Raw genomic sequence first — 22,401 nt, forward strand, 5'->3', positions numbered from 1 at the left:
CAAAGCTCAAAATGTTCAAGTAGGCAGTGTATTGTTCCATGATATGCCTGAGAGGGCTTGAACAAGTTTGCACCTCCTTTGTTCATGAGACCATTCTATTCCCTACTCTCTCCCGAGCATAAAAGAACGACTAGATCTTTTAAACAGGGAGAGGGGAGGGCAATTCGGTTGGATGACAGATTTTTCATCCTACCTTCATACCATGCAAAATATTTCCACTTCTCTGACTTGATCGGGTTTACTTTTAGCTAGGTTGAAGTTTTCTAAGAAGTCTAAAAGCTCATGTTTTTATAACTTCTACTGAATCCATGTTTTGGTGGGTTTCCCTTCAAGTCTGGTCAAAAAGAGATATCAACCGACTGACTAGACATGAGTTTATGTTTAGCTGAGTTACATATTCTAAACAATATTATGTGTTTGGTCAGGCTTGGCTTATTGAGTGTATGCAAAATTTATTTGTCTTTTTATTTACCTGATGACACACTTCAAGTTATACAAGGGTAAATGCCTCACATGCAAATCAATACGTTATACTCAATTAAACCCTTTTTATCCTTGGCCGATACTGATCTATTTATGGTAGACATGTTATCCCAACCGATATTATCATAGACACGTAATCCCGGTCGATATTAGCCTATTTATTACAGACGTGTTATCCCGGCCAAGATTAACATGTCTATTATAGACGTGTTATTTCGATCGAGGTTAGTCTATGCTTATATTAATTCAGACAGTGCTTCCCGCATGACTGACTATTATTATTTCTTATTTTCTGTCTTCGACATGGGATTTTGTCAACTCCACTCCATCCTCCTTTATTACACATAGTAGACTACGCCCTTCTTCCAGAGTTTCCTTGATTATGAATGGTCCTTCAATGGTAAGAGAATGTTGGAGGCGCGTGACGAGGCGCTACCAACCCTTGCATGATTCGATTTGTCGCGTCCATCATAAATGCCCATTTATGGTCATATGACGTGTGTCTTTTCTTATCTTCTACGTAACACCCACGTCTGAACATTTTTATAATCAACGGTGTTTGTTACAAAAAGGGTATTCTAATCTGATGGTCATTATACGTTCTTTCAACCCTAAACCCTTCACCTTCTTGTAGACTTTGTTCTTTTTTCCTTACCTTAGTGTTTCTTCTTTACTGCCATATTTGATCAACCCTTGCGCTCACCGTCTTCCAGCGATCCTCTTTCTTAACTCTCAGTTAGTAACTTGTTGTTCTGTTAACCCTTACTTCTATCTATGGCTGAAGAAACGATTGCTCCCTGGTATACTCAAATTTCATCCTCTTTCGACAAGGATGCTCAGCTTGCCATTCGTCTGCAATATGAGATTCCTATGGAATATGACATCATAATTCCTAACCCAGATGAACATCCTCACCATCCTCCTGCTAACTGTGTAACCTTCTTTAGGGATCAGTTGATAGGGGGTTTAAGATTTCCCATTCCTCCTTTTCTGATCGATGTAAGCCAATATTTCGACATTCCTCTTCAACAATTAGTGCCTAATGCCTTTCGTTATTTGTGCAGCATATACATGTTGTTTCATACACTTGATATTCCTCCTACTCCTCAAAATAGTTTCATATTTTCTTACCCAAAAGTAGTAGAACCAGGTGTTTTTCTTTTTTAATCTAGGACTAAGATGGCCCTGTTTGATGATATGCCTTCTTCTCTTAAAGTTTGGAAATCTCGCTTCTTTTTTGTAAAGTTTCCGGGACCTATTCCTTGGTCTCATGCTTGGAGATCTTCTCTACTTCCTTTACCTGATGTCAAGGAGTTTCATCTTCACCCTTCTTTTTCTCTTTATTGTGAAAAGTTGCTCTGTCATCATCTTTCTATCACTAGATGGCAAAGAAGCGATCTTTTGTATTTGTTTGGTTTGAGCTCGGTCAAATGCAGGATACACGACTCCTTAGGTAAAGTTTTGTTTCCTCTCTTATCAATTTTTACTAACTAAACCATTTTCTTCCCTTTGTGTAGTGGCTAATTTCTATGCTGCTTTGATTAATGAAGAGCTACGTCAGGAAGAGGCCCAACTTCATGCAAAAGAACAAGAGCTTCTTACCGCACTTAATCAGCCTTCATCAACTGAAGTTTCAGCTCCTCCAACTGAAGCTTCCAGCTCTCAGGTGGTTCCCGAAGTTCCTGAGGGTCTTCTTGCAGAAACTACTACAGCCCCTTTTCCAACTGTTTCCTCACTATTGGCTGTTACTCCTTCAGTGGCCATCCCCCTTCTTGTTATCGAGCTTACATCCCCTGTAAGCATAGGAAAATCCCCTGTTGAGATTGTCCCTAGCAAACGTCCGGGTTGCAAACTCACTAGAGCTCCCCCCTCAAAAAGGAGACTCACTCTTTCTGCTGAGGAATTATCCTCAGAAGATTTTGCTCCTGCTGCCCCTTCTTCCACTGAGTCTACTCTCACCGATCTATATCCTTCCCTTCTTTTTTCTTCCTCTCCTTCTACCAGCAACACCGCCCTTGGTGGTACTTCTTTTACTTTTCCTTTATCTGTTCCCGAATCTGGCCCTTTACCTTCTTCACTCTCTTCTTATCTGATTTTCGCTCCTCCTTCTATTCCAACTGCTTCCTTTTCTGCGAGTTCCTCCACTATTCCCGTCCTCCCTATATTACTGGGAGGTTCTTTTGCTACCACTCGAGAGGAAATTCACCCTCTCTTTGGAGAGATTACCCCTCTTGAGACAATCGACCAATTCTCCCATGAGGAAACCAAGGTGTGTTTGCTATTACTTATTTATTATTTATTCTTAACTATTTTATGACTCCTTATTACATCCCCAGCGATGAATATCCAATATGGGTCTAGCTCGACTGATGCATAACTTATATCATGAGAACGAGAGGTTAAAACAACAAGTTGTGGAGATGCCTTCTGCTACACTCTCGGAGGAATCCACAAAATAGTATGAAGCCCAAATTGAGAGCCTTCAATCTCAATTTAAATCAGTTACGGACCTCAATGCTGAATTATCTTCTAAATTAGAGAAGCAGACTGCTGAGACCAACAAGTTAAAGTCTGATTATGAGTCCACCTTGGCTGAGAAACTCAAAGCTCTGCAGTTGAAGGATGATGAAATAACTTCCTTAAACACTTCCTTGAATACAGCTAGACAGAGGCCTCTACCAAAGATGCTGAGTTGAAGTCTTCCCAGTCGGCTCTAGTGGTTTACCAAGCTGGTGAAGATAATCGCTTTAAAGATCGGGCCACCACCTTGATCAAATCTACTGAATTCAACAGACCGATCATAAAGTCTATTCTGGCCGCCTATACTGCCGAAGCTGAAGGAGCAGTAAAACAATTGTTAGAAGAAGGCTTCCTGTCCCGTGATCCTCCTCCTAACTTCTTGAATCGACGTAAGCTGATTGATAACAGACCTGCATACCTATTTCCTCAATTGTCTATAGAATGATCATTCTATTTTGGTTCTAGTTGTTGTAAAACTAACTATGAATTTGTGACCGTTTGGCTCATATACTTTTATCTTTTGTGTTTATGTGTCTAAACTCTTTTCATTCGTGGGGATCTACTACCTCCCTTTTGAATTCATCCTACCTTTGTACTTGTCTTTTTCTTGTTCACTTTGTCTTAGCGTATCAAATATTGTCTGGCTTATTACTATTACCCGACTCTATTCCCATAAGGTCTTCACCTACCGTCAATATCGAACGGTCTATTACAACCCGTCGATTTACCATTAAGCTTGCAAATATCGACCGGTGCTTTATACTTAACTAGTTTTCATCCAATTTGGTATAACCGACCGACGTTAGTTTCAACCGATTTATTATGACTGATCGATTTACTGTAGCATCGCCAATCTTGATCGATTTATTATAGCATCATCGATCTTGGTTGATCTACTATAGGATCATCGATCTCGATCGATTTATTATAGTATCATCGATCTTGATCAATTTACTATAGCATTATCGATCTCGACCGATCTATTATAATATTCTTCATCTCGACCGGTCTATTATAACCGGTTGACTTACACTTATGTCTACCAATATCATCTGGTGTTTATACATAACCGGATTACCTCCGATCTGGTATAATCATCCAATGTGATATAGTCAATTTCGCCCAGTCTGTTATATCTGAAAATATCATCCGGCGCATTACGCTAGACTAGTTTTCATCCAATTCGGTATAACCGACCGACGTCAGTCTCGTCCGGTTTATCATGACCGGTCGATTTACCACCATATTTATAAATATCATCCGGTGTTTTATACTTAACTAAATCTTGCCCGATCTGGTATGACCGCCCGGATTTATTGTTTTTTTAATCACCTAGATAATCTTAAATTACCCTATTAACCTCATACCCGACCGATTTTCCTCGTACCTCTTTGATTCCTTAAGAATCAAGCGCATAGAGAGAGAAAAACTGGTCACGTTTTCCGAGGAAGATCGCCAAACTTAATACCTTTTCCATGGGATTAATCCTTCTTTTTGAATTCGATCACATCCTTCGATGACATTACCTCTTTATGGCGGTTATGATTCCAGGTATTCTTCCTTATTGGATTCATACTCTTTCTTTTCATACCCACTTTTATACTTAAGTCTACACGAATTGTTATTGATCTTATTATTTTATATATCCCTGTGCTTTCGAGTTTTTCCTTTTTCCAGTTCTTCTTCCCCCTGTTTAAGGGTTTTTGGGTATAAGGCCCTGAGAGAGAGAAAAAGGTTTAAAATGCTATCTTCTTCTTCCCGACTATTCCTTTCTCTTCCTTTGTTTGCTTCCCCTCTGCTATTCCTCCATGGCCACTCCTTCCCTAGCGTGGTTTCTTTCGTGTGCTTCTAGCCTTACCGAGCCAGAGTAGGTGGAGTTACAAGTGAACTATGGTTTTCCTTCCTATATAGTTTGCCCTACCCCTCAGGATAGTCCGCATCTTCCTCCTTTAGGAAGTATATCAATCTTCTGGGCTCAAGCCTTACAAGGTTTCCGATTCCCCCTTATCCCTTTTTCGTTGATGTTAGTATTTATTTTGATATTCCTCTTAATCAGCTCATTCCTTAGTCTTTTTCTATCCTCATGAGTTTTGTCGGGGTGTCTAAACTACTAGATTTCCCTCTATCCCCTCGTATTTTTCACTACTTCTTCATTCCCCGCCAAGTAGACATTGGTGTCTTTAAATTTCAGTCTCGTTCTAAGGCCATTTTGTTTAGCAGGATTCCTCCTCAGGAGGAATGACGTCACAAATTTTTCTTTATGCATCTCCTTTCTTCTACTTCTTTTCCTATTGCCTGGATACATAATCTTCCCCCGGCTCCTAACACTGATAACCTTCTCGCTGATCCCTCTGTTTCTGTTGCCTTATCCAAGCTAAAAGGGGCTAAATTCAGCTTACCGTCCTTGATTGTGGAGGCTTTAATGTTACCCTTTGGGATAAGTAGCATCGACACTCCCTTGATGTCTCTTTTGGTATGTCTAAGCATTCTAAGCTATGTTTATCAGTTATTTGCTAATTATTTTCTATAATGACGCCCAATTCTTGTGTTTCAGCTGATGCTCTCCTACCCACTTTTATGTACAAGAATACAACTATAACCAAGTCTTTTTTGAATAAATTTGGAGAACAATTATTGCAAGCTCATTGAGCTAACCCTACTACCTCTACTTTGGGTTTATTGTCTGAGGAAGAACAAACAGCAGAAGTTATTGCTTCCATGGAAGAAGAAAAGGAACAACCTTTTATTACCATAGTCAAGAAACCCAGGCTTACTGAGGAAGTTTCCTTTCGTGATACTTTTGGTACTTTGTGCAAACCCCTATTGCTCCTTCACCTATTTCTTTTGAGAGAGGTAAGGCACTAATACTCCCTACCCACATTATTTCCAATCTTTCTCTTAGAATGGTACAACCGGGTCTGCTTATTCCTTCCTCTTCTACTATTATTTCAGCTACTTCTGCTTCTTAGATGGCTACTACCACTTCGGCTTCCTCTCAACCTCTTTCCCTGGCCTTACCTCCTTTGGCTTCTGGACCCCGAGCTAGAAGAACACCTTGCAAGAGATCTTCTCCGGGTCCAGGACCATCCGCTATCCATGCTTCAACAACTGAATCAACTTCTATTGCTTTGCCACCTTCTATCCCCTCGGGTTTTTCCTCTGTTATTCCCATTTCTACCACTTCTCCTCTCTCTCTTCCTTCTTCTTCTACCCGGCCTTCCTCACCTTCTGTCCTCCCATCTTTATTTAGACAGGCTGTGGGTCTGCCTTCTCAATTGGGACAAGCTTTGGACCCTCCCAGTTACGGTTTATTGCAGCTACAAGGTCCGTTGGCTGAATCTTGGCAGCATAGCCAAGAACTGCTAAGGGGCACTAGCATTTCCAACCGTGTTGATAGTCATAGTCGTCAAGCTATTGCTGTAAGTGTTTTTTCATTATATATTGTCATCATATCATTATTTCCTACTAACTGCACTATTGTTTCAGTTTCTTACCTCAAGTCTTCATCTAGACCAACTGCTCATTGCTTTGGAAAGAGAAAATGGCAAGTTAAAAGCTCAAATAGAGGCACTAAAAGCTAATTTTCCTCCTTCCCACACTGAGCTTACTCAGTTACAAGAGAAGATAGCTTTACAGGCTCAACATATAGAGGCTATGAAGAAGGAACTGCAGCATGAGCGACATGTTGGATCGAGACCGCGCTAGAGGGGGGGGGTGAATAGCGCTCGCGGCTAAATTATACGTTTATCGGAATCGTGAAACTATCGGAGTTAAAACACGCAGTGGAAAGTAAACAAACACACAGAAAGACAAGCTATTTACTTCGTTCGGAGCCTAAGACGACTCCTACTCGAAGGCCCGCGATCCTTGATTGCTTCCAGTGGGCAACAACTATAAGCTCGATAAGAATTACAAATTACAACGAAAGTATTAAAATAACTTTGTACCGACAACTTAAGAAAGAAGAAAATGGAGCTCCGGGTCATCGGAATGTTGCAGCAGCACTTCGGAATGACTTTGTTAGCAGCACGTTGAAGACAGAAAGCCTGGAACTTGATTCTTTGAAGTGCTGGTTGAAACCCCCTTATAAAGGGTGTTCAAGGCGCCTTGAAGGCTGTTCAAGGAGCCTCCATGCTGCCGAGTCTTCCGCGTGGATCAAATCTGATCTGGTCGAACTTCATCCCTTTAAGGCGCCTTATCCCCTGCTCAAGGCGCCTTCCAAGGTGCCTTATACCCTCATGAAGGCGCCTCCATTGAAGCTTCGTAGCCAGGTCAGCTTTTGCACCCGAGGCGCCTCCAAGCTCCATGGAGGCGCCTTGGACACTGTTCATCCGAGGAAAAACTTTCTTATTTTGTACCTGCAAGACATGTTAGTCCCAAACAATATCCTGTAGCACAGAGTTAGCACATAATAACAGTATGAGTAATAAAGAATGTTATGGCAGTCTCCGGACTGTTCGGGTCTAATTTCTTAGAGTTAATTTCTTATTTTTATTTGAATTAATTTTGTTCATTACATTATTAGCATGCATATCTAATTTTGAAGAGAAATCTATACTAGAGCAAGCAGGATTAGTTAAGTTAGTGCGATCATGTGTTGCAAAAACTGGAATTTCATATAATGTAAATGTACTAACCTTGATTTCTCCCTCTGGACTCTTGGGTCTTCTTTCTGGGCATTGTCTTTTGCAGTGACCCATTAGTTTGCATTTGGAGCATTTGATGTATTTCTTCCCTCTCCTGATCATTTTCTCCTTCTCCTCCGATTGTGCCGGTCGAGTCTTACGAGTGGGGCATTCGTTTCTATAGTGCCCTCTCTCCCTACACTTAAAACAGATTATGAGAGATTTACAATTTGAATTTACAATTTTACCTTTTAGATCCGTGATAGGATCCTCCCCTTAATTGTTGTCATTCTGACTCAGATTCAGATATCTCGTCTTTGGCCATCAGTGCTATGATATCGGTTTGCTCTGATTCTTCTGAGTCTGGTTCGAAGGTTGACTATGAGGATTCAATTTCAAATTCGGACTCAGGTTCTATTCGATCTTCTAACTCTGAAGGGATCTCATAAAGCTTGAGCACTTTCTCCCAAAGCTCCTTAGCATTGTTGAACTTTCCAACTCGATCAAGATCTGAATTTGTTAGTCCGCATAGGAGAATGTAAGTTGCTTTTGCATTTGCCTCGAATGTCATTATTGTTTGTGCATCCCACTTGTCACAGGTGATGAGTACACCTTCTTTGGTGGGGAGAGTGAATCCAGTATGGACTATGGTTCATATTTCTGCTTCGGTCTTTAATTGATGCTTCACCTGGTCTTTCCAGTATCTGAAGTTCTCGTCAGACAGCAGTGGTAGGCATGTGGAGTTGTACCCATCTTCGTAGGCCATTAGAAGGAATCTCGTAAAATAAACACAATAAAACTTGTTCCAAGACTTAGTCTTGGATTAGTAGTGCGGGAGAGAAATAAAGATAGTAATTCAGGAATTTCGAAAAAAAAAATATTATTAAAATAATATTAAAAAATATTACCACAAATTTTTGAAAACGTAATATTTCGTTAATTCCAACCAATGGTGAAAAGATGAAAATTAATTTTTCAAAAGCAGTTTTGGAGGGAAAAAATGAAAGGCGTAAAGTTTTATTTTTAACCTATACAAACGACAAAGCCACGAAAAAATGCTTGAATGGTGGTTGCACCAGTTCAAAGCGACCCCACTCTGATACCAATTGTTGGATCGAGACCGCACTAGAGGGGGGGTGAATAGCGCTCGCGGCTAAATTGTACGTTTATCGGAATCGTGAAACTATCGGAGTTAAAACACGCAGCGGAAAGTAAACAAACACACAGAAAGACAAGCTATTAACTTCGTTCGGAGCCTAAGACGAATCCTACTCGAAGGCCCACGATCCTTGATCACTTCCGGTGGGCAACAACTATAAGCTCGATAAGAATTACAAATTACAACGAAAGTATTAAAATAACTTTGTACCGACAATTTAAGAAAGAAGAAAATGGAGCTCCGGGACGTCGGAATGTTGCAGCAGCACTTCGGAATGACTTTGTTAGCAGCACGTTGAAGACAGAAAGCCTGGAACTTGATTCTTTGAAGTGCTGGTCGAAACCCCCTTATAAAGGGTGTTCAAGGCGCCTTGAAGGCTGTTCAAGGCCCCTCCATGCTGCCGAGTCTTCCGCGTGGATCAAATCTGATCTAGTCGAACTTCATCCCTTTAAGGTGTCTTATCCCCTGCTCAAGGCGCCTTCCAAGGCACCTTATACCCTCATGAAGGCGCCTCCATTGAAGCTTCGCAGCCAGGTCAACTTTTGCACCCGAGGCGCCTCCAAGCTCCATGAAGGCGCCTCGGACACTGTTCATCCGAGGAAAAACTTCCGTATTTTGTACCTGCAAGACATGTTAGTCCCAAACAATATCCTACAGCACAAAGTTAGCACATAATAACAGTATGAGTAATAAAGAATGTTATGACAGTCTCCGGACTGTCCGGGTCTGACTTCGGATTTCCAAACGGAAACCCTAGGTCGACCCGACGCCTACTGTTCCCTCTACGGGGAACGCGTCCTCACCTACTCCACTCGGGAGATTTACCTGATGCCAGTCCGGTCCTCCAGACCGACTGGACTTTCCGCCTAGGGTTACCACCCCCTAGGACCTAGGGTTACCGCCCCCTAGGGTTTTTCTCCACCTAGGGTTACCACCCCCTAGGACCTAAGGTTGCCGCCCCTTAGGGTTTTCCTCCACCTAGGGTTATCACCCCCTAGGACCTAAGATTGCTGCCCCTTAGGGTTTTCCTCCACCTAGGGTTACCGCCCCCTAGGACCTAAGGTTGCCCCCCCTTAGGATTTTCCTTCACCTAGGGTTACCGCCCCCTAGGACCTAAGGTTACCCCCCCTTAGGATTTTCCTTCACCTAGGGTTACCACCCCCTAGGACCTAAGGTTAACCCCCCTTAGGATTTTCCCTTGCCTAACCGTAGTTAGGACTTTCCTGAAACCTTATTTAACCACGTTAGATAACAAGAAATCTTAACTTTGAATCCCTTTGTCATTATCAAAACTGAGGTTCGATCGTCGGATGTTTAATGCACCAACACGACAGTCATTGAAAAATAAAGAGCTTGAAAGAAGAACCCTAGAGTTGCAGGTGGATTGGTTAAATTCCAGCCTCCAGGTGGAATCTGCTTTAAAAGGCAAAGTCATCTCAGATATTTCTCATAAAAATGTCGTCTTAGAGAAAGTGGAGAGGCTTCACAATGTCTTTCTTTCTGAGCAGGCTCAAGATTCAGCCTTAAGAGATTTTGCTATTCTACAAGTGCAAGAACAAAGAAAGGCTCAGGATGCCAAGATATCCTCACTTCAGAAGGAGATAGAGCATCTTAAATCAGAAAGAGATGCTTTCAAAGCCCAAGCTGCCACACTACAAACCGAATTCCAAAGTTATAAGGAGCAGGAGGAGGATCGATGGGAGGGAAGACGCTTGGCTTATCTAAGGTCCCCAGCATTCACTAATGAATATATCCGCCGGATCATAGGGACTTTAAACCATTCCGTGACTGGAGCTATTCAACAATTGAGGGAAGGTGGTTATCTACCCCGCTAACCTCCCCTTCAGTTCATAAATCATCGTAGACTTAATCATGAATTTCCCCAAGACTTGACAAACGTTTTTAAGTAACCATGATTTTGTACTCAAAAAGACTTGTAAATAAAAGATTTGTAATTAAGTACTTGCAAGACTTGTAAATAAAAGACTTGTAATTAAGTATTTGTAATAGTTGCAAAAAATTCATACTTACCTGTTTTTCCGTCTTTCATTGTCTGGTTGTTGCTTCTTGAGAATACATACTGTCTTGCTTAAAAGCTTCTCCTGTTATGGTATCTTAAGTAATTACATGGCTCTAACCAATAAGGCTTCTCCATAAACCCTTTAATCTCAATTCAGACTTGACTAGATATAAGAAATTTCAAAGACCTCAGTGCTTCCGAGGGATGTGTAATCTCGAGCAACTTTATCTGAGAAGCTCCATAGGATTTATGTATTCTTGGTCGTGCGTACAATCCCGAGCGATTTTAAATAGAGAACTTCATATGATTGTAACTTCTAATGAGGAACGTAATTTTGAAAGATGATATATAAAGAATTCCCTCTGAATTTTGAATCCCGGTCAGGAGTGTAATACTGAGTGATCTTTATAAAGAAATCTAGATGACTTTGAATTTGGACCAGGCATATAATCTTGAACAATTTAATGTGAAGAATTTTATCAACCTTTGAGTTTTCAGTCAGGCGTGTAATCCCGATCGATTTAATATGGAGAATTTCATCACCCTCTGGTCGAGTGTATAATCCCGACCAATTTAATATGAAGAATCAACCTTTGAGTTTTCGGTCGGGCGTGTAATCTCGATCGATTTAATATAAAGAATTTCATCACCCTCTGTTGAACATATAATCCAGACCGATTTAATATGAAGAATTAACCTTTCGGTCGGGCGTGTAATCCCATTCGATTTAATATAAAGAATTTCATCAACCTCTGGTCGAGCGTATAATCCCGACCGATTTAATATGAAGAATTAACCTTTCGGTCGGGCGTGTAATCCCGTTTGATTTAATATGCAGAATTTCATCAACATCTGGTCGAGCGTATAATCCTGACCGGTTTAATATGAAGAATCTCGTCAACCTCTGGTCGAGCATATAATCCCGCTCGATTTAATATGAAGAATTAACCTTTCGGTCGGGCGTGTAATCCCGCTCGATGTAATATGAAGAATTTCATCAACCTCTGGTCGAACGTATAATCCCGACCGATTTAATATGAAGAATTTTATCAACCTCTGGTCGAGCGTATAATCCCGACCGGTTTAATATAAAGAATCTCAGCAACCTCTGGTCGAGCGTATAATCCCGCTCGATTTAATATGAAGAATTAACCTTTCGGTCGGGCGTGTAATCCCGATCGATTTAATATGAAGAATTTCATCAACCTCTCGTCGAGCATATAATCCCGACCAGTTTAATATGAAGAATCTCATCAACCTCTGGTCGAGCGTATAATCCCGACCGGTTTAATATGAAGAATCAACCTTTGAGTTTTTGGTCGGGTGTGTAATCCCAAATAGAGTCCTATGCTCTATCATATTTCGATTAGGTACTCAATCCTACATGACTTTGTTAATGATAGCTTAAAGTCTCCGGTTCCTCCCAGGAAGGCCTTTCCAGGTTACTTCAAGAGATTTTCCGATTGACTGTGTTCATGATAGTTTAAAGTCTCTGGTTCCTCCCAAGAAGACCCGTCTGGGTTACTTCAAGAGATTTCCCTATCGACTATATTTGTGATAGTTTAGAGTCTCCGGTTCCTCCCAAGAAGACCCATACGGGTTACTTCAAGAGATTTCCCGATCGACTATGTTTGTGATAGTTTAGAGTCTCCGGTTCCTCCCAAGAAGACCCGTCCAGGTTACTTAAGAGATTTCTCGATAGACTATATTTGTGATAGTTTAGAGTCTCCGGTTCCTCCCAAGAAGACCCGTCCGGGCTACTTCAGGAGATTTCCTGACCGACTATGTTTGTGCTAGTTTAAAGTCTCCGGTTCCTCCCATGAAGGCCCATCCGGGTTACTTCAGGAGATTTCCCGATCGACTATGTTTTTGATAGTTTAAAGTCTTCGGTTCTGCTCAAGAAGGCCCGTCCGGGTTACTTCAAGAGATTTCCCGATCGACTATGTTTGTGATAGTTTAGAGTCTCCGGTTCCTCCCAAGAAGACTTGTACGGATTACTTCAAGAGATTTCCTGATCGACTATGTTTGTGATAGTTTAGAGTCTCCGATTCCTCCCAAGAAGATCTGTCCGGATTACTTCAAGAGATTTCCTGATTGACTATGTTTGTGATAGTTTAGAGTCTCCGGTTCCTCCCAAGAAGACCCGTTCGGGTTACTTCAAAAGATTTCCCGATCGACTATGTTTATGATAGTTTAAAGTCTCCGGTTCATCCCATGAAGTCACGTCCGGGCTACTTCAAGAGATTTCCCGATCGACTATGTTTATGAGTGAAACAAAAAATGCTTTTACTAACCTTGTGATGGTGTAATATCTTCTAGATTCCTTAAGGAAATCTGGGCGATCACTCCTTGAAGTTCCCAATTGAGGAATGCTTAAGCAAAACAATGCTTGTTATCTTTTTGCAGAACTGAACGAAGGGAATTTGCTTCAAGTAAACTTGATTTGTTCCCTTGAATGGGTTAAGTTTCATGTGATTGAATAAATGGAATATATCAAGGAAGAATTCATCTTCTTATTCATAGATGTTTGTATTTCTTAAGCTATACAAGCTTATCAGGTTCGGTAAGGCTGTAAATGATTTGCACTCCATGGTCGTTCAAGGATTCTTCCTTCTGTGTCTTGGAGATAATATGAGCCCGATGCCAGTTTTTCTACCACTTTGTAGGGTCCTCCCCATTGTGGTGCCAATTTACTAACATCCCCAGCTGGCTTAATACGTTTCCATACCAAATCTCCCATTTGAAAGAATCTTGGGATGACTCTCCTATTATAATTTTGTCTCATTCGTTGCCGGTATGATGTGAGACGAGTCATGGCCTTGTCTCGAATTTCCTCTATCAGATCTAGTTCCATAAGTCATCGACCCGCGTTATCATCATCATATAGTTGTCTTCTATCAGATTCTACTCCCACCTCGATTGGAATTACAGCTTCTCCTCCATAAACCAGTTGGAAAGGAGTAATCCCCGTAGCTTCTCGAGGTGTAGTACGATATGCCCAAAGAACACTGGGCAATTCATCTACCCAATTTCCTCCGACATGATCCAGTTTAGTTTTTAGACCTCTTATAATTTCTTTGTTGGTTACTTCTGCTTGCCCGTTACTCTGGGGATATGCCACAAAGGTAAATGCTTGAGTAATGCTATAGCTTTTGCACCAGTCTAAGATTCTGTCTCCCTGAAATTATCTTCCATTATCATAGACTAATTTGTGAGGAACACCAAATCTGCAGACAATATTTTTCCACAAGAATTTAATAGCATTTGCCATAGGAAATGGACCAACTATATCCATGCCCCATTGATCAAAGGGACAGGAAACTATAGAGGTTCTTAATAACTGTGCAGGATGTGGTGGAATATTCTGATGTTTCTGACAGGAAATGCAAGTCCTTACAAGTTTGGCAGCATCTTCATGTAAAGTAGGCCAAAAATATCCTGCCAATAAAATTCTACGGGCCAAGGATCTCCCTCCTATATGACTGCCACATGAGCCCTGATGAACCTCTTGCAAGATAAATTGTGTATCTTCTGTTCCAATACATTTAAGCAAAGGTCTAGAGAAAGCCCTTTTATATAATTGTTCCCCTATCATAGTGTATTGGGAAACTCTTTTCTTAAATAGTCTTGCTTATTCTGCATCAATCGGAAGAATGCCCTGCTGCAAATATAACATGATTTCTGCTCTCCAATCACCTTATATCTCTACATTAGCCTATCTTTCAATACAGGATACTAGCAATGTATGCTCAACCGGCCGATCAAGGTTCCATGGTGTTATAGTCGAGGCCAATTTAGCTAACTCATCTGCTACTTGATTTTCAGATCGAGGAATTTTTTGTATATTTACTTCTTGAAACTGAGCCTTCAATTTATCAAATGCCTCAGCATATAACCTGAGTCTATCATTATTGATTTCAAAGTTACTTGATAATTATTAGGCTGCTAACTGAGAGTCAGAATAGATGTGAACCCGAGCTACTCCCACATGCCGAGCAGCTTGTAATCCTGCTATTAATGCTTCATATTCTGCTTCGTTATTAGTGGCCCTGTAATTCAGCCTGACAGAAAGTTGAAGCTTATCTTCCCTTGGAGATATAAGGAGAATGCCAATTCCACTACCCTGTCTGGTTGAAGATCCATCTACATATACTTTCCAAGTTCTTCTTTAGGACCCTGAACTTCTATGATGAAATCTGTTAGAGATTGTGCCTTGATGGCCGAGCGGGGTTGGTACTGTATATCATACTCACTAAGTTCGGTCGTCCATTTGATCAACTGACCAAATGCTTCTGGGTTAAGCATAACCTGCCCGAGAGAACTGTTGGTCAATACAATAATTGCATGTGCTAAAAAAATATGGGCGCAACCTCCGAGCGGTTAACACTAATGCATAGGCCAACTTTTCGAGTGTACCATATCTACACTCGACTCCTTTTAATAAATGGCTAGAAAAATATACAGGTTGTTGCTCTTTCCCTTCTTGTCTAACTAACACAGATCCTACAACATTCTCATTGGCTGACAAATATACCCATAGGGTTTCTCCTACTACAGGCTTAGCCAACACAAGAAGGATGGATAAGTAGTCTTTCAATTCCTAGAAAGCTTTGTTACATTCTTCATCCCATTGAAATTTGTTAGCCTTCCGGAGTATTTTAAAGAAATGGAAGCTACGATCGGCCGACCTTGCAATGAATCTAGACAAAGTGGTGATCCGACCGGTGAGTCTCTGAGCTTCCCTCATATTGCGTAGTGGCTCCATGTTCTGAAGTGCTTTGACCTTGCTCGGGTTGGCCTCTCTCCCCCGCTCGGACACCAGATACCCCAGGAACTTTCCACCTTTTGCTCCAAACAAATATTTTCCCGGGTTTAACTTGATCCCATACTGTCTTAATGTTCTGCAAGTTTCCTCCATATCCCTGCAAAGATCAGTAGTCTAAAGAGACTTAATTAAAATATCATCAACATATACTTCCATATTTCTTCCAATCTGTTTCTGGAAGACCTTATTCATAAGCCTCTGATAAGTTTCTCCTGCATTTTTTAGTCCAAACAACATAACATTATAACAATAAGTACCTTCAGATGTTATAAAACTGGCCTTCTCTTGATCCTCCTTAGCAAGAGGAACTCGATGATAGCCTTGATAGGCGTCCAGCATAGAAATATATTTGCACCCGGTTGTAGAATCTACTAGTTAATCGATTCGGAGCAATGGATAATAATCCTTTGGGCAGACTTTGTTAAGATCATGAAAATCAATACATACCCGCCATTTGTTTCCTGGTTTAGAGACCACGACCACATTGGCCAACCAACTGGGGAACTGCACTTCCCTGATGTAGCCGACTTCCATCAATTTATCCACTTCTTCCTTGATGATCTGATTTTGTTCACTACTAAAATTCCTTTTTCTTTGCATAATCGGTCGGGAATCTGGGAAAACATGTAAAGAATGCTCCATTACTGAAGGAGAAATGCTTGTGACTTCTTAGGTCGTCCATGCAAAGACATTATTATTTTTCTCCAAGCACTGAACCAGCTCGTCTTTCAACGTAGGATCAAGATCAGCCGCGACATAGGTGGTGGCTTCAGGTCGACCGGTTTGTATCTGGACTTCCTCTTTTTCCTCATAGATCAGAACAGGTGGCTTCTCTTGAATGGCGTTGACTTCCATTCTTTGAATTTTTCGAGCGGCGTTGGCTTCAGTTCGGATGACCTCCACATAACATTTACGGGCTGTCTTTTGATCACCTTGCACTTCCCCGACCTGGTCATCAACAGGGAATTTAATTTTTTAGCAAAAAGTGGTAACGACCGCCCTGAACTCATTTAGGGCAGGTCGGCCCAGTATCACATTATAGGCAAATAGAGCATCCACCACCATGAAGTAAGATCTTCTCGTCCTCATTAGGGGTCCTCCACCAAAGATATGGTCAACTTTATTTGACCGAGCAGTTGTACCTCGTTACCTGTGAATCCATATAAAGGAGTCACCATCTGTTGAAGTTTGCTCAGGTCAATCTGCAGTTGATAAAAGGCTTTCTTGAAGATGATATTTACAGAACTACCAGTGTCTATAAAGGTACAGGAAATAGCATAATTAGCTATCACAGCCTTAATGATTAACGCATCATCATGAGGTATTTCTACCCCTTCAAGGTCTCTAGGCCCAAAGCTGATTTCTAGTCCTGCTGCTTTCTCCATGTTGCACCCCACAACATGGATCTCAAGTCTTCGCGCATGTGCCTTTCTAGCCCTATTAGAATCTCCATCAGTGGGCCCGCCCGCGATCATATTAATATTGCCCCGGGCGGCATTGCTCCGGTTCTCTTCTTGCCAGGCTGTCATGGCCTCAGGCTGGGTCTTCTCAGGCACCTGAGTTGTGCCGACCAGGGTTGGTAAGACTCCTTGTTGAGGTTCCATCGGTCAGTATTCTATCTTGAGCAGACTTTGCTGCCTGGGATATTGTTGTTGATAATAGTTTCGTCTCTGATAACAATCTCTATTTGCTTGCTTATTTCTCAAAATAAAATAGTCTTCCGTATGGTGACTGCTAGTCTTGTGATAAGTGCACCATCTTCTTGGTGCTTCTGGTTGTATCTCCACATGTTGTACGGCTTGTGGGCGATACTCGATGTGACGATGAGGTGGAGGATCACTCGAGGTCCCCTTGGTGGGGGAATAGGAGCGGGAGCCTTTTCCTTAACAAGAGCAGGAGAAGAAGTAGAGTCTTCCTTTCGGCGTGCTGCTTGAGCTTCTTCGACATTAATGAACTCAGTAGCACGTTCAATTAATGAATCAAAATTGGCAGGAGGATTTCTCACCAGATCTTTAAAGAAATCATTATCATTTAAGCCTTGAGAAAAAGTACTTACCAATATCTCAGTGGTAGCATTGGGCACATCGATGGCTACCTGATTGAATCTCTTAATATAGGCTCTAATGGACTCTTTAGATCCCTGTTTAATTGAAAATAAGCTCCAAGGAGTTTTATGATACCTCTTGTTGCTGGAAAAATGATACAAGAAATCCTTCTTGAAATCTTTAAACCTTCGGATAGAATTCTCCGGCAATCTTTTAAACCAGCGTTGAGTTGCTCCTCCGAGTGTTGTAAGAAACATCCGACACTTTACTCCATCAGAGAATTGTTGTAATAATGCTACGTTCTCAAATTTTAATAAATGATCCTCTGGGTTTGTAGTTCCAGAGTATTCACCGATCTAAAGATTTTGATAGCTTTTAAGAAGTGGATCGTCTAGTACATTCTGAGAGAATGGAGAAATAACTCTTTCTGGTGAGCTGTCACTGACCACCATCATTTTAGCTTTGCACTTTTCTTTGTCCGGCGCCTCGCCAGAAGACTCTTGGAATACAGGCCTTCGTCCTCCCTGTTCCAAAGGAGTACGAAGAAAAGCTCGAGGGCGCCTAGTTGGAGAAGTAGTGGCCGGGGTGATATATACCCGATCTTCTTCCTCCAATTCTTTTCCCTTTTGTCGATCGGTGGTTGAGACCATCGGATTATGAGCTACTGGCAAAGTAGCTCCAGTATGAGCTTGTTGTTGTTGTTGTTGTTGTAAAGCCTTCTGGACATGAGTATAGATGAGGAAATCCATATCTTCACGATTGATAGTGAGTAGGTTCGATTTTCCAGCATCTTCCATCTTGCAATCTCAGATTCAAGTGTCTTTCCCACAGACGGCGCCAAATTTGATCCTTTCTGAGAAGCTTGACAAAACGGAAAGCTGGGAGAAAACCTAATGCTCGTGAAGAATAATACCTGTAGAATATCGATCTGAGAAACCCAAAGTGGATCCAGGAGAATAAGAGTCACAGAATGCCCTCCTTGTGCGAAGATCCCGTGATGAAAGGAAGGATTCAATAAAGAAAACCAAGATCTGCAGCTTCCAAAGCTTCCTACGCACAAGAGACCAACTAACACTATTATCAGTGACCTAAGAACGGGGTGGGAATCTCTGGCTAGGCCCTTCGACGCTCAAGTTAGTGATCTCTCTCTAGTATGGAAGAAGGAAGAAGAAAGAAGAAGATGAACAGTAACTCAAAATTAGGGTTGTGAGAGAGAGCGTGAGTAGGAGCCTAAACTTGAGCCTACCTGGCCAACGGAGAGGATTCCCCTTTTTATACCATTTCATATAACCCCCGTAGTTATGAAGTGGACCCTGATTTGTTAGAGTTTGTTATGAGATGATGTAAGCCCTGTACTTGCATAAAATAACTTTTAAGGAATCTTTTCTGTACCCCAGATGTACCTTCTTTGTCATCTAGTGCCTGCAAAAGAGTCTAGAAACATACTTCCCGCCAAATTAGAGAACCTGTTATACGATCATATTAAACTATTCATAAATATTCTTGAAATATTTGTTATCCCGGCTAGTATTGACCTCTATTTTATTAAGCATATGACCTCGGCCGATATTGACCTATACCTTCTCAAGCATACTATCTTGGCCGATGTTGGCCTATATTTCTCTAAGCATGTTAGCCCGGCCGATATTGGCCTATGCTTTCTCGAGCATACTATCCTGGCCGATGTTGGCCTATATTTCTATAAGCATGTTAGCCCGGCCGATATTGGCCTATGCTTTCTCGAACATACAATCCTGGCCGATGTTGGCCTATATTTCTATAAGCATGTTAGCCCGACCAATATTGTCCTATGCTTTCTCGAGCATACTATCTTGGCCGATGTTGGCCTATATTTCTTTAAGCATGTTAGCCCGGCCGATATTGGCCTATGCTTTCTCGAGCATACTATCCTGGCCGATGTTGGCCTATATTTCTATAAGAATGTTAGCCCGGCCGATATTGGCCTATGCTTTCTCGAGCATACAATCTTGGCCGATGTTGGCCTATATTTCTTTAAGCATTAGCCCGACGATATTGGTGCTTGCTTAATCCCTCTATTTCCTTTTTCCTTTCTATCGGGGACCTACTAAACCTAACCCATATCAGTCCTATACCTAGAGGTTTATTCACCTTCTTTGCTGAGACAACCCGTTTCTTCTTCTTCTTGCCTTTCGACTTAGAAGTAGAACCATTTTCAGCATAGTGAATCTGAGAATTTTGACGAAATATCCCTTTTGCTGCCTGAAGTTCCGTCAGTACTTCCGCCAATGAATACATCCTTTTATTCATATTGTAGTTCAAGCGAAAATGCTCAAAACTTTTGGGCAGCGTTTGGAGAATAATATCGATCTAGGCTTCCCCATCAATTTCTCCTCCAAGGATTTGTATTTCGTTTAAATAAGCCATCATCTTTAGGATGTGATCCCTTACGGGTGTCCCTTCTGACATGGTGGCTGTTATTAATTTTCTCATAACTTCTTGCCTAGCAGCCCGATCTTGGTGTCCGAAGAGATCCTTGAGATTGTTCATTATGTAGGATCGAAAAGAATTTAGATATCTCCACAATAGCATGATATTGTCCACTTTGGGCCTAGACCCTCATGGCTTTGCTCTTGGGCTCTCCCCAAAAGGTCTCATGCCAATGGAGATATCTTTTCTCTTATAAACCCATGATCTTTCCCATGTGTTTTCAATGTGGGACTATGTTTGCAACCTTTCAACCCCAATAATCCCCCCCCCTCAAACAAAGGACCACAGGCTTCCCACGTCCGATCCTCGACCCACCAGGTCTTCCCGCCCCTTGGTCCACCCGACCTACTAAGACTTCATTGCCTAGTCACAACTAGGACTTCCTACCTAGTGTATAGTCCTCTTGATCCGAACATGGGAACCCCCACTTTCTTTGTTCGAGCTCAATATTGTACCGACATGGCTCAATCAGACCATAGCTCTTATTCACAGTTGGCGGTTAAACCTTCTGGTAGTCCAGGCTCTGATACCAATTGTAGGATCGAAAATAATTTAGATATCTCCACAATAGCATGATATTGTCCACTTTGGGCCTAGACCCTCATGGCTTTGCTCTTGGGCTCTCCCTAAAAGGCCTCATGCCAATGAGATATCTTTTCTCTTATAAACTCATGATCTTTCCTATGTGTTTTCAATGTGGGATTATGTTTGCAACCTTGCAACCCCAACACATTATATCATAAGCAGTTGGTAAATCCTGATGTTGATGTTGCAGCACATTTGACATTGAAGCCAAAATGTAACACCGCACCATCTTATCTGCCTTTACCCATTTCTTATGATACTCAATCTCCTCTTGGCTAGAATCACTATTAGGCACATTAGGGCAAACCTCTGACAGTACAAACTTATATCCTTCAGCAGTTAGAATAATGTCCAGGTTTCTTTTCCAATCTATATAATTGGGACCAATAAGTCTATTCTCTTTCAGTATAATGGCCAGTGGGTTGAAAGTCATTCTAAGAATCACAAAATAAACTTTGGTCAAGACTTTAAATTTAGAATAATATTGATTCCTCAAACAATACTATTTAAATTTACCAACACTTCAAAACACCGTGAATTTTGCATGTCACAATAGTGTAGACGTATACAAAATCAAATATTTGTAAGAGGAGGTTTTACCCATTAATTTTATTCTTGTCAACCTAACTTTATGATAAATAAAATTAATAGTTGATTTTCCTTCGGTCACACAAATAATAGCAGTGACTCCGATGGGGAGGATACTATTAAATGTGCCTAAGTGTATACCATTACTTGATACTTAGTCCATTAAATAAGATTGTGCCCCTTCCGATGGGGAAGATCACATGCTCCTAATTAATTTCCTATAATCATCCAAAATGGAAGTTTGATCTAGTGATTCTCAAACAAACTCATCCGATATGGAGGAAGGCACTCAGAGCCAACGCGTAAGTTTGTTTGCATCACTTACAAACCAGTAATGGAGACCGTGGAATTTATTTAAAAATCCCTCTCCCACTTAGTTATTTAAGGTGAGGAATTTTAACCTAGTAAGCACACATCACAGTAAATAAAAGCAATAAATATGGGAATTAATATTCCAACTATTATGACCTTTTCCATCACTGTCTTTCGCGTGTTGCCACCCCTAGGGTTCATGTTGTCGGGTCCATCGAGCTTCCTTTTCCGTTGCGCCTCTGGTCTTTCAATAGCACCATGCCTTGCAAGGATACGATCCGCGACAAAAAAAATAAAATTTTACATACATCGATCCTATATTCCACAAGGGAATGTACATCAAGTCTAGATCGAACATAAATGTAAAATCCTAGGGCTAATACAGCTCCTGCTGTATTAGTTAAATACAATCATGCACACACAATAAAATGCCCTTGACATGTCCAAGGGTCCAATCACACCCAATAACCATAAGCCATAATAGTTGAAGTCTGCAACCGCAGAGTTAGCATATCCTACTATTATCCTACCTAAATTATGTATAACATGTGCATAATTAAACTAAAAACCAAACACACAAAGGCAAATCCTAGCTCTGATACCAATTGTTGGTTACTATGCGGAATATCATACTAGTTCCCCTGTATAAAAATTTTGTACAAGTCCTGAACCTTTACTAACAACCTATTGTGTTCTTTAGAAATTATATTAGGAATCGCAAACGGAACTTAATATTATTGATTCCAAATTTAACTTATCTGTTCTTAGTG

General features: G+C 41.2%; 1 protein-coding gene across 1 annotated transcript; it reads left to right on the plus strand.

The window, feature by feature from the left end:
- The first annotated feature begins 1,257 nt into the window (after positions 1 to 1,257).
- Positions 1,258 to 3,179, plus strand: LOC122042867 (flocculation protein FLO11-like). The gene is made up of 3 exons (XM_042603231.1): positions 1,258 to 1,414; positions 2,001 to 2,657; positions 2,986 to 3,179. The coding sequence occupies exons 1-3, from the start codon at positions 1,258 to 1,260 to the stop codon at positions 3,177 to 3,179; spliced, it is 1,008 nt and encodes a 335-aa protein (XP_042459165.1).
- Positions 3,180 to 22,401: the final 19,222 nt, after the last annotated feature.

This window comes from Zingiber officinale, chromosome 1B, assembly GCF_018446385.1.
Source record: "Zingiber officinale cultivar Zhangliang chromosome 1B, Zo_v1.1, whole genome shotgun sequence".
Classification (NCBI taxonomy): domain Eukaryota; kingdom Viridiplantae; phylum Streptophyta; class Magnoliopsida; order Zingiberales; family Zingiberaceae; genus Zingiber; species Zingiber officinale.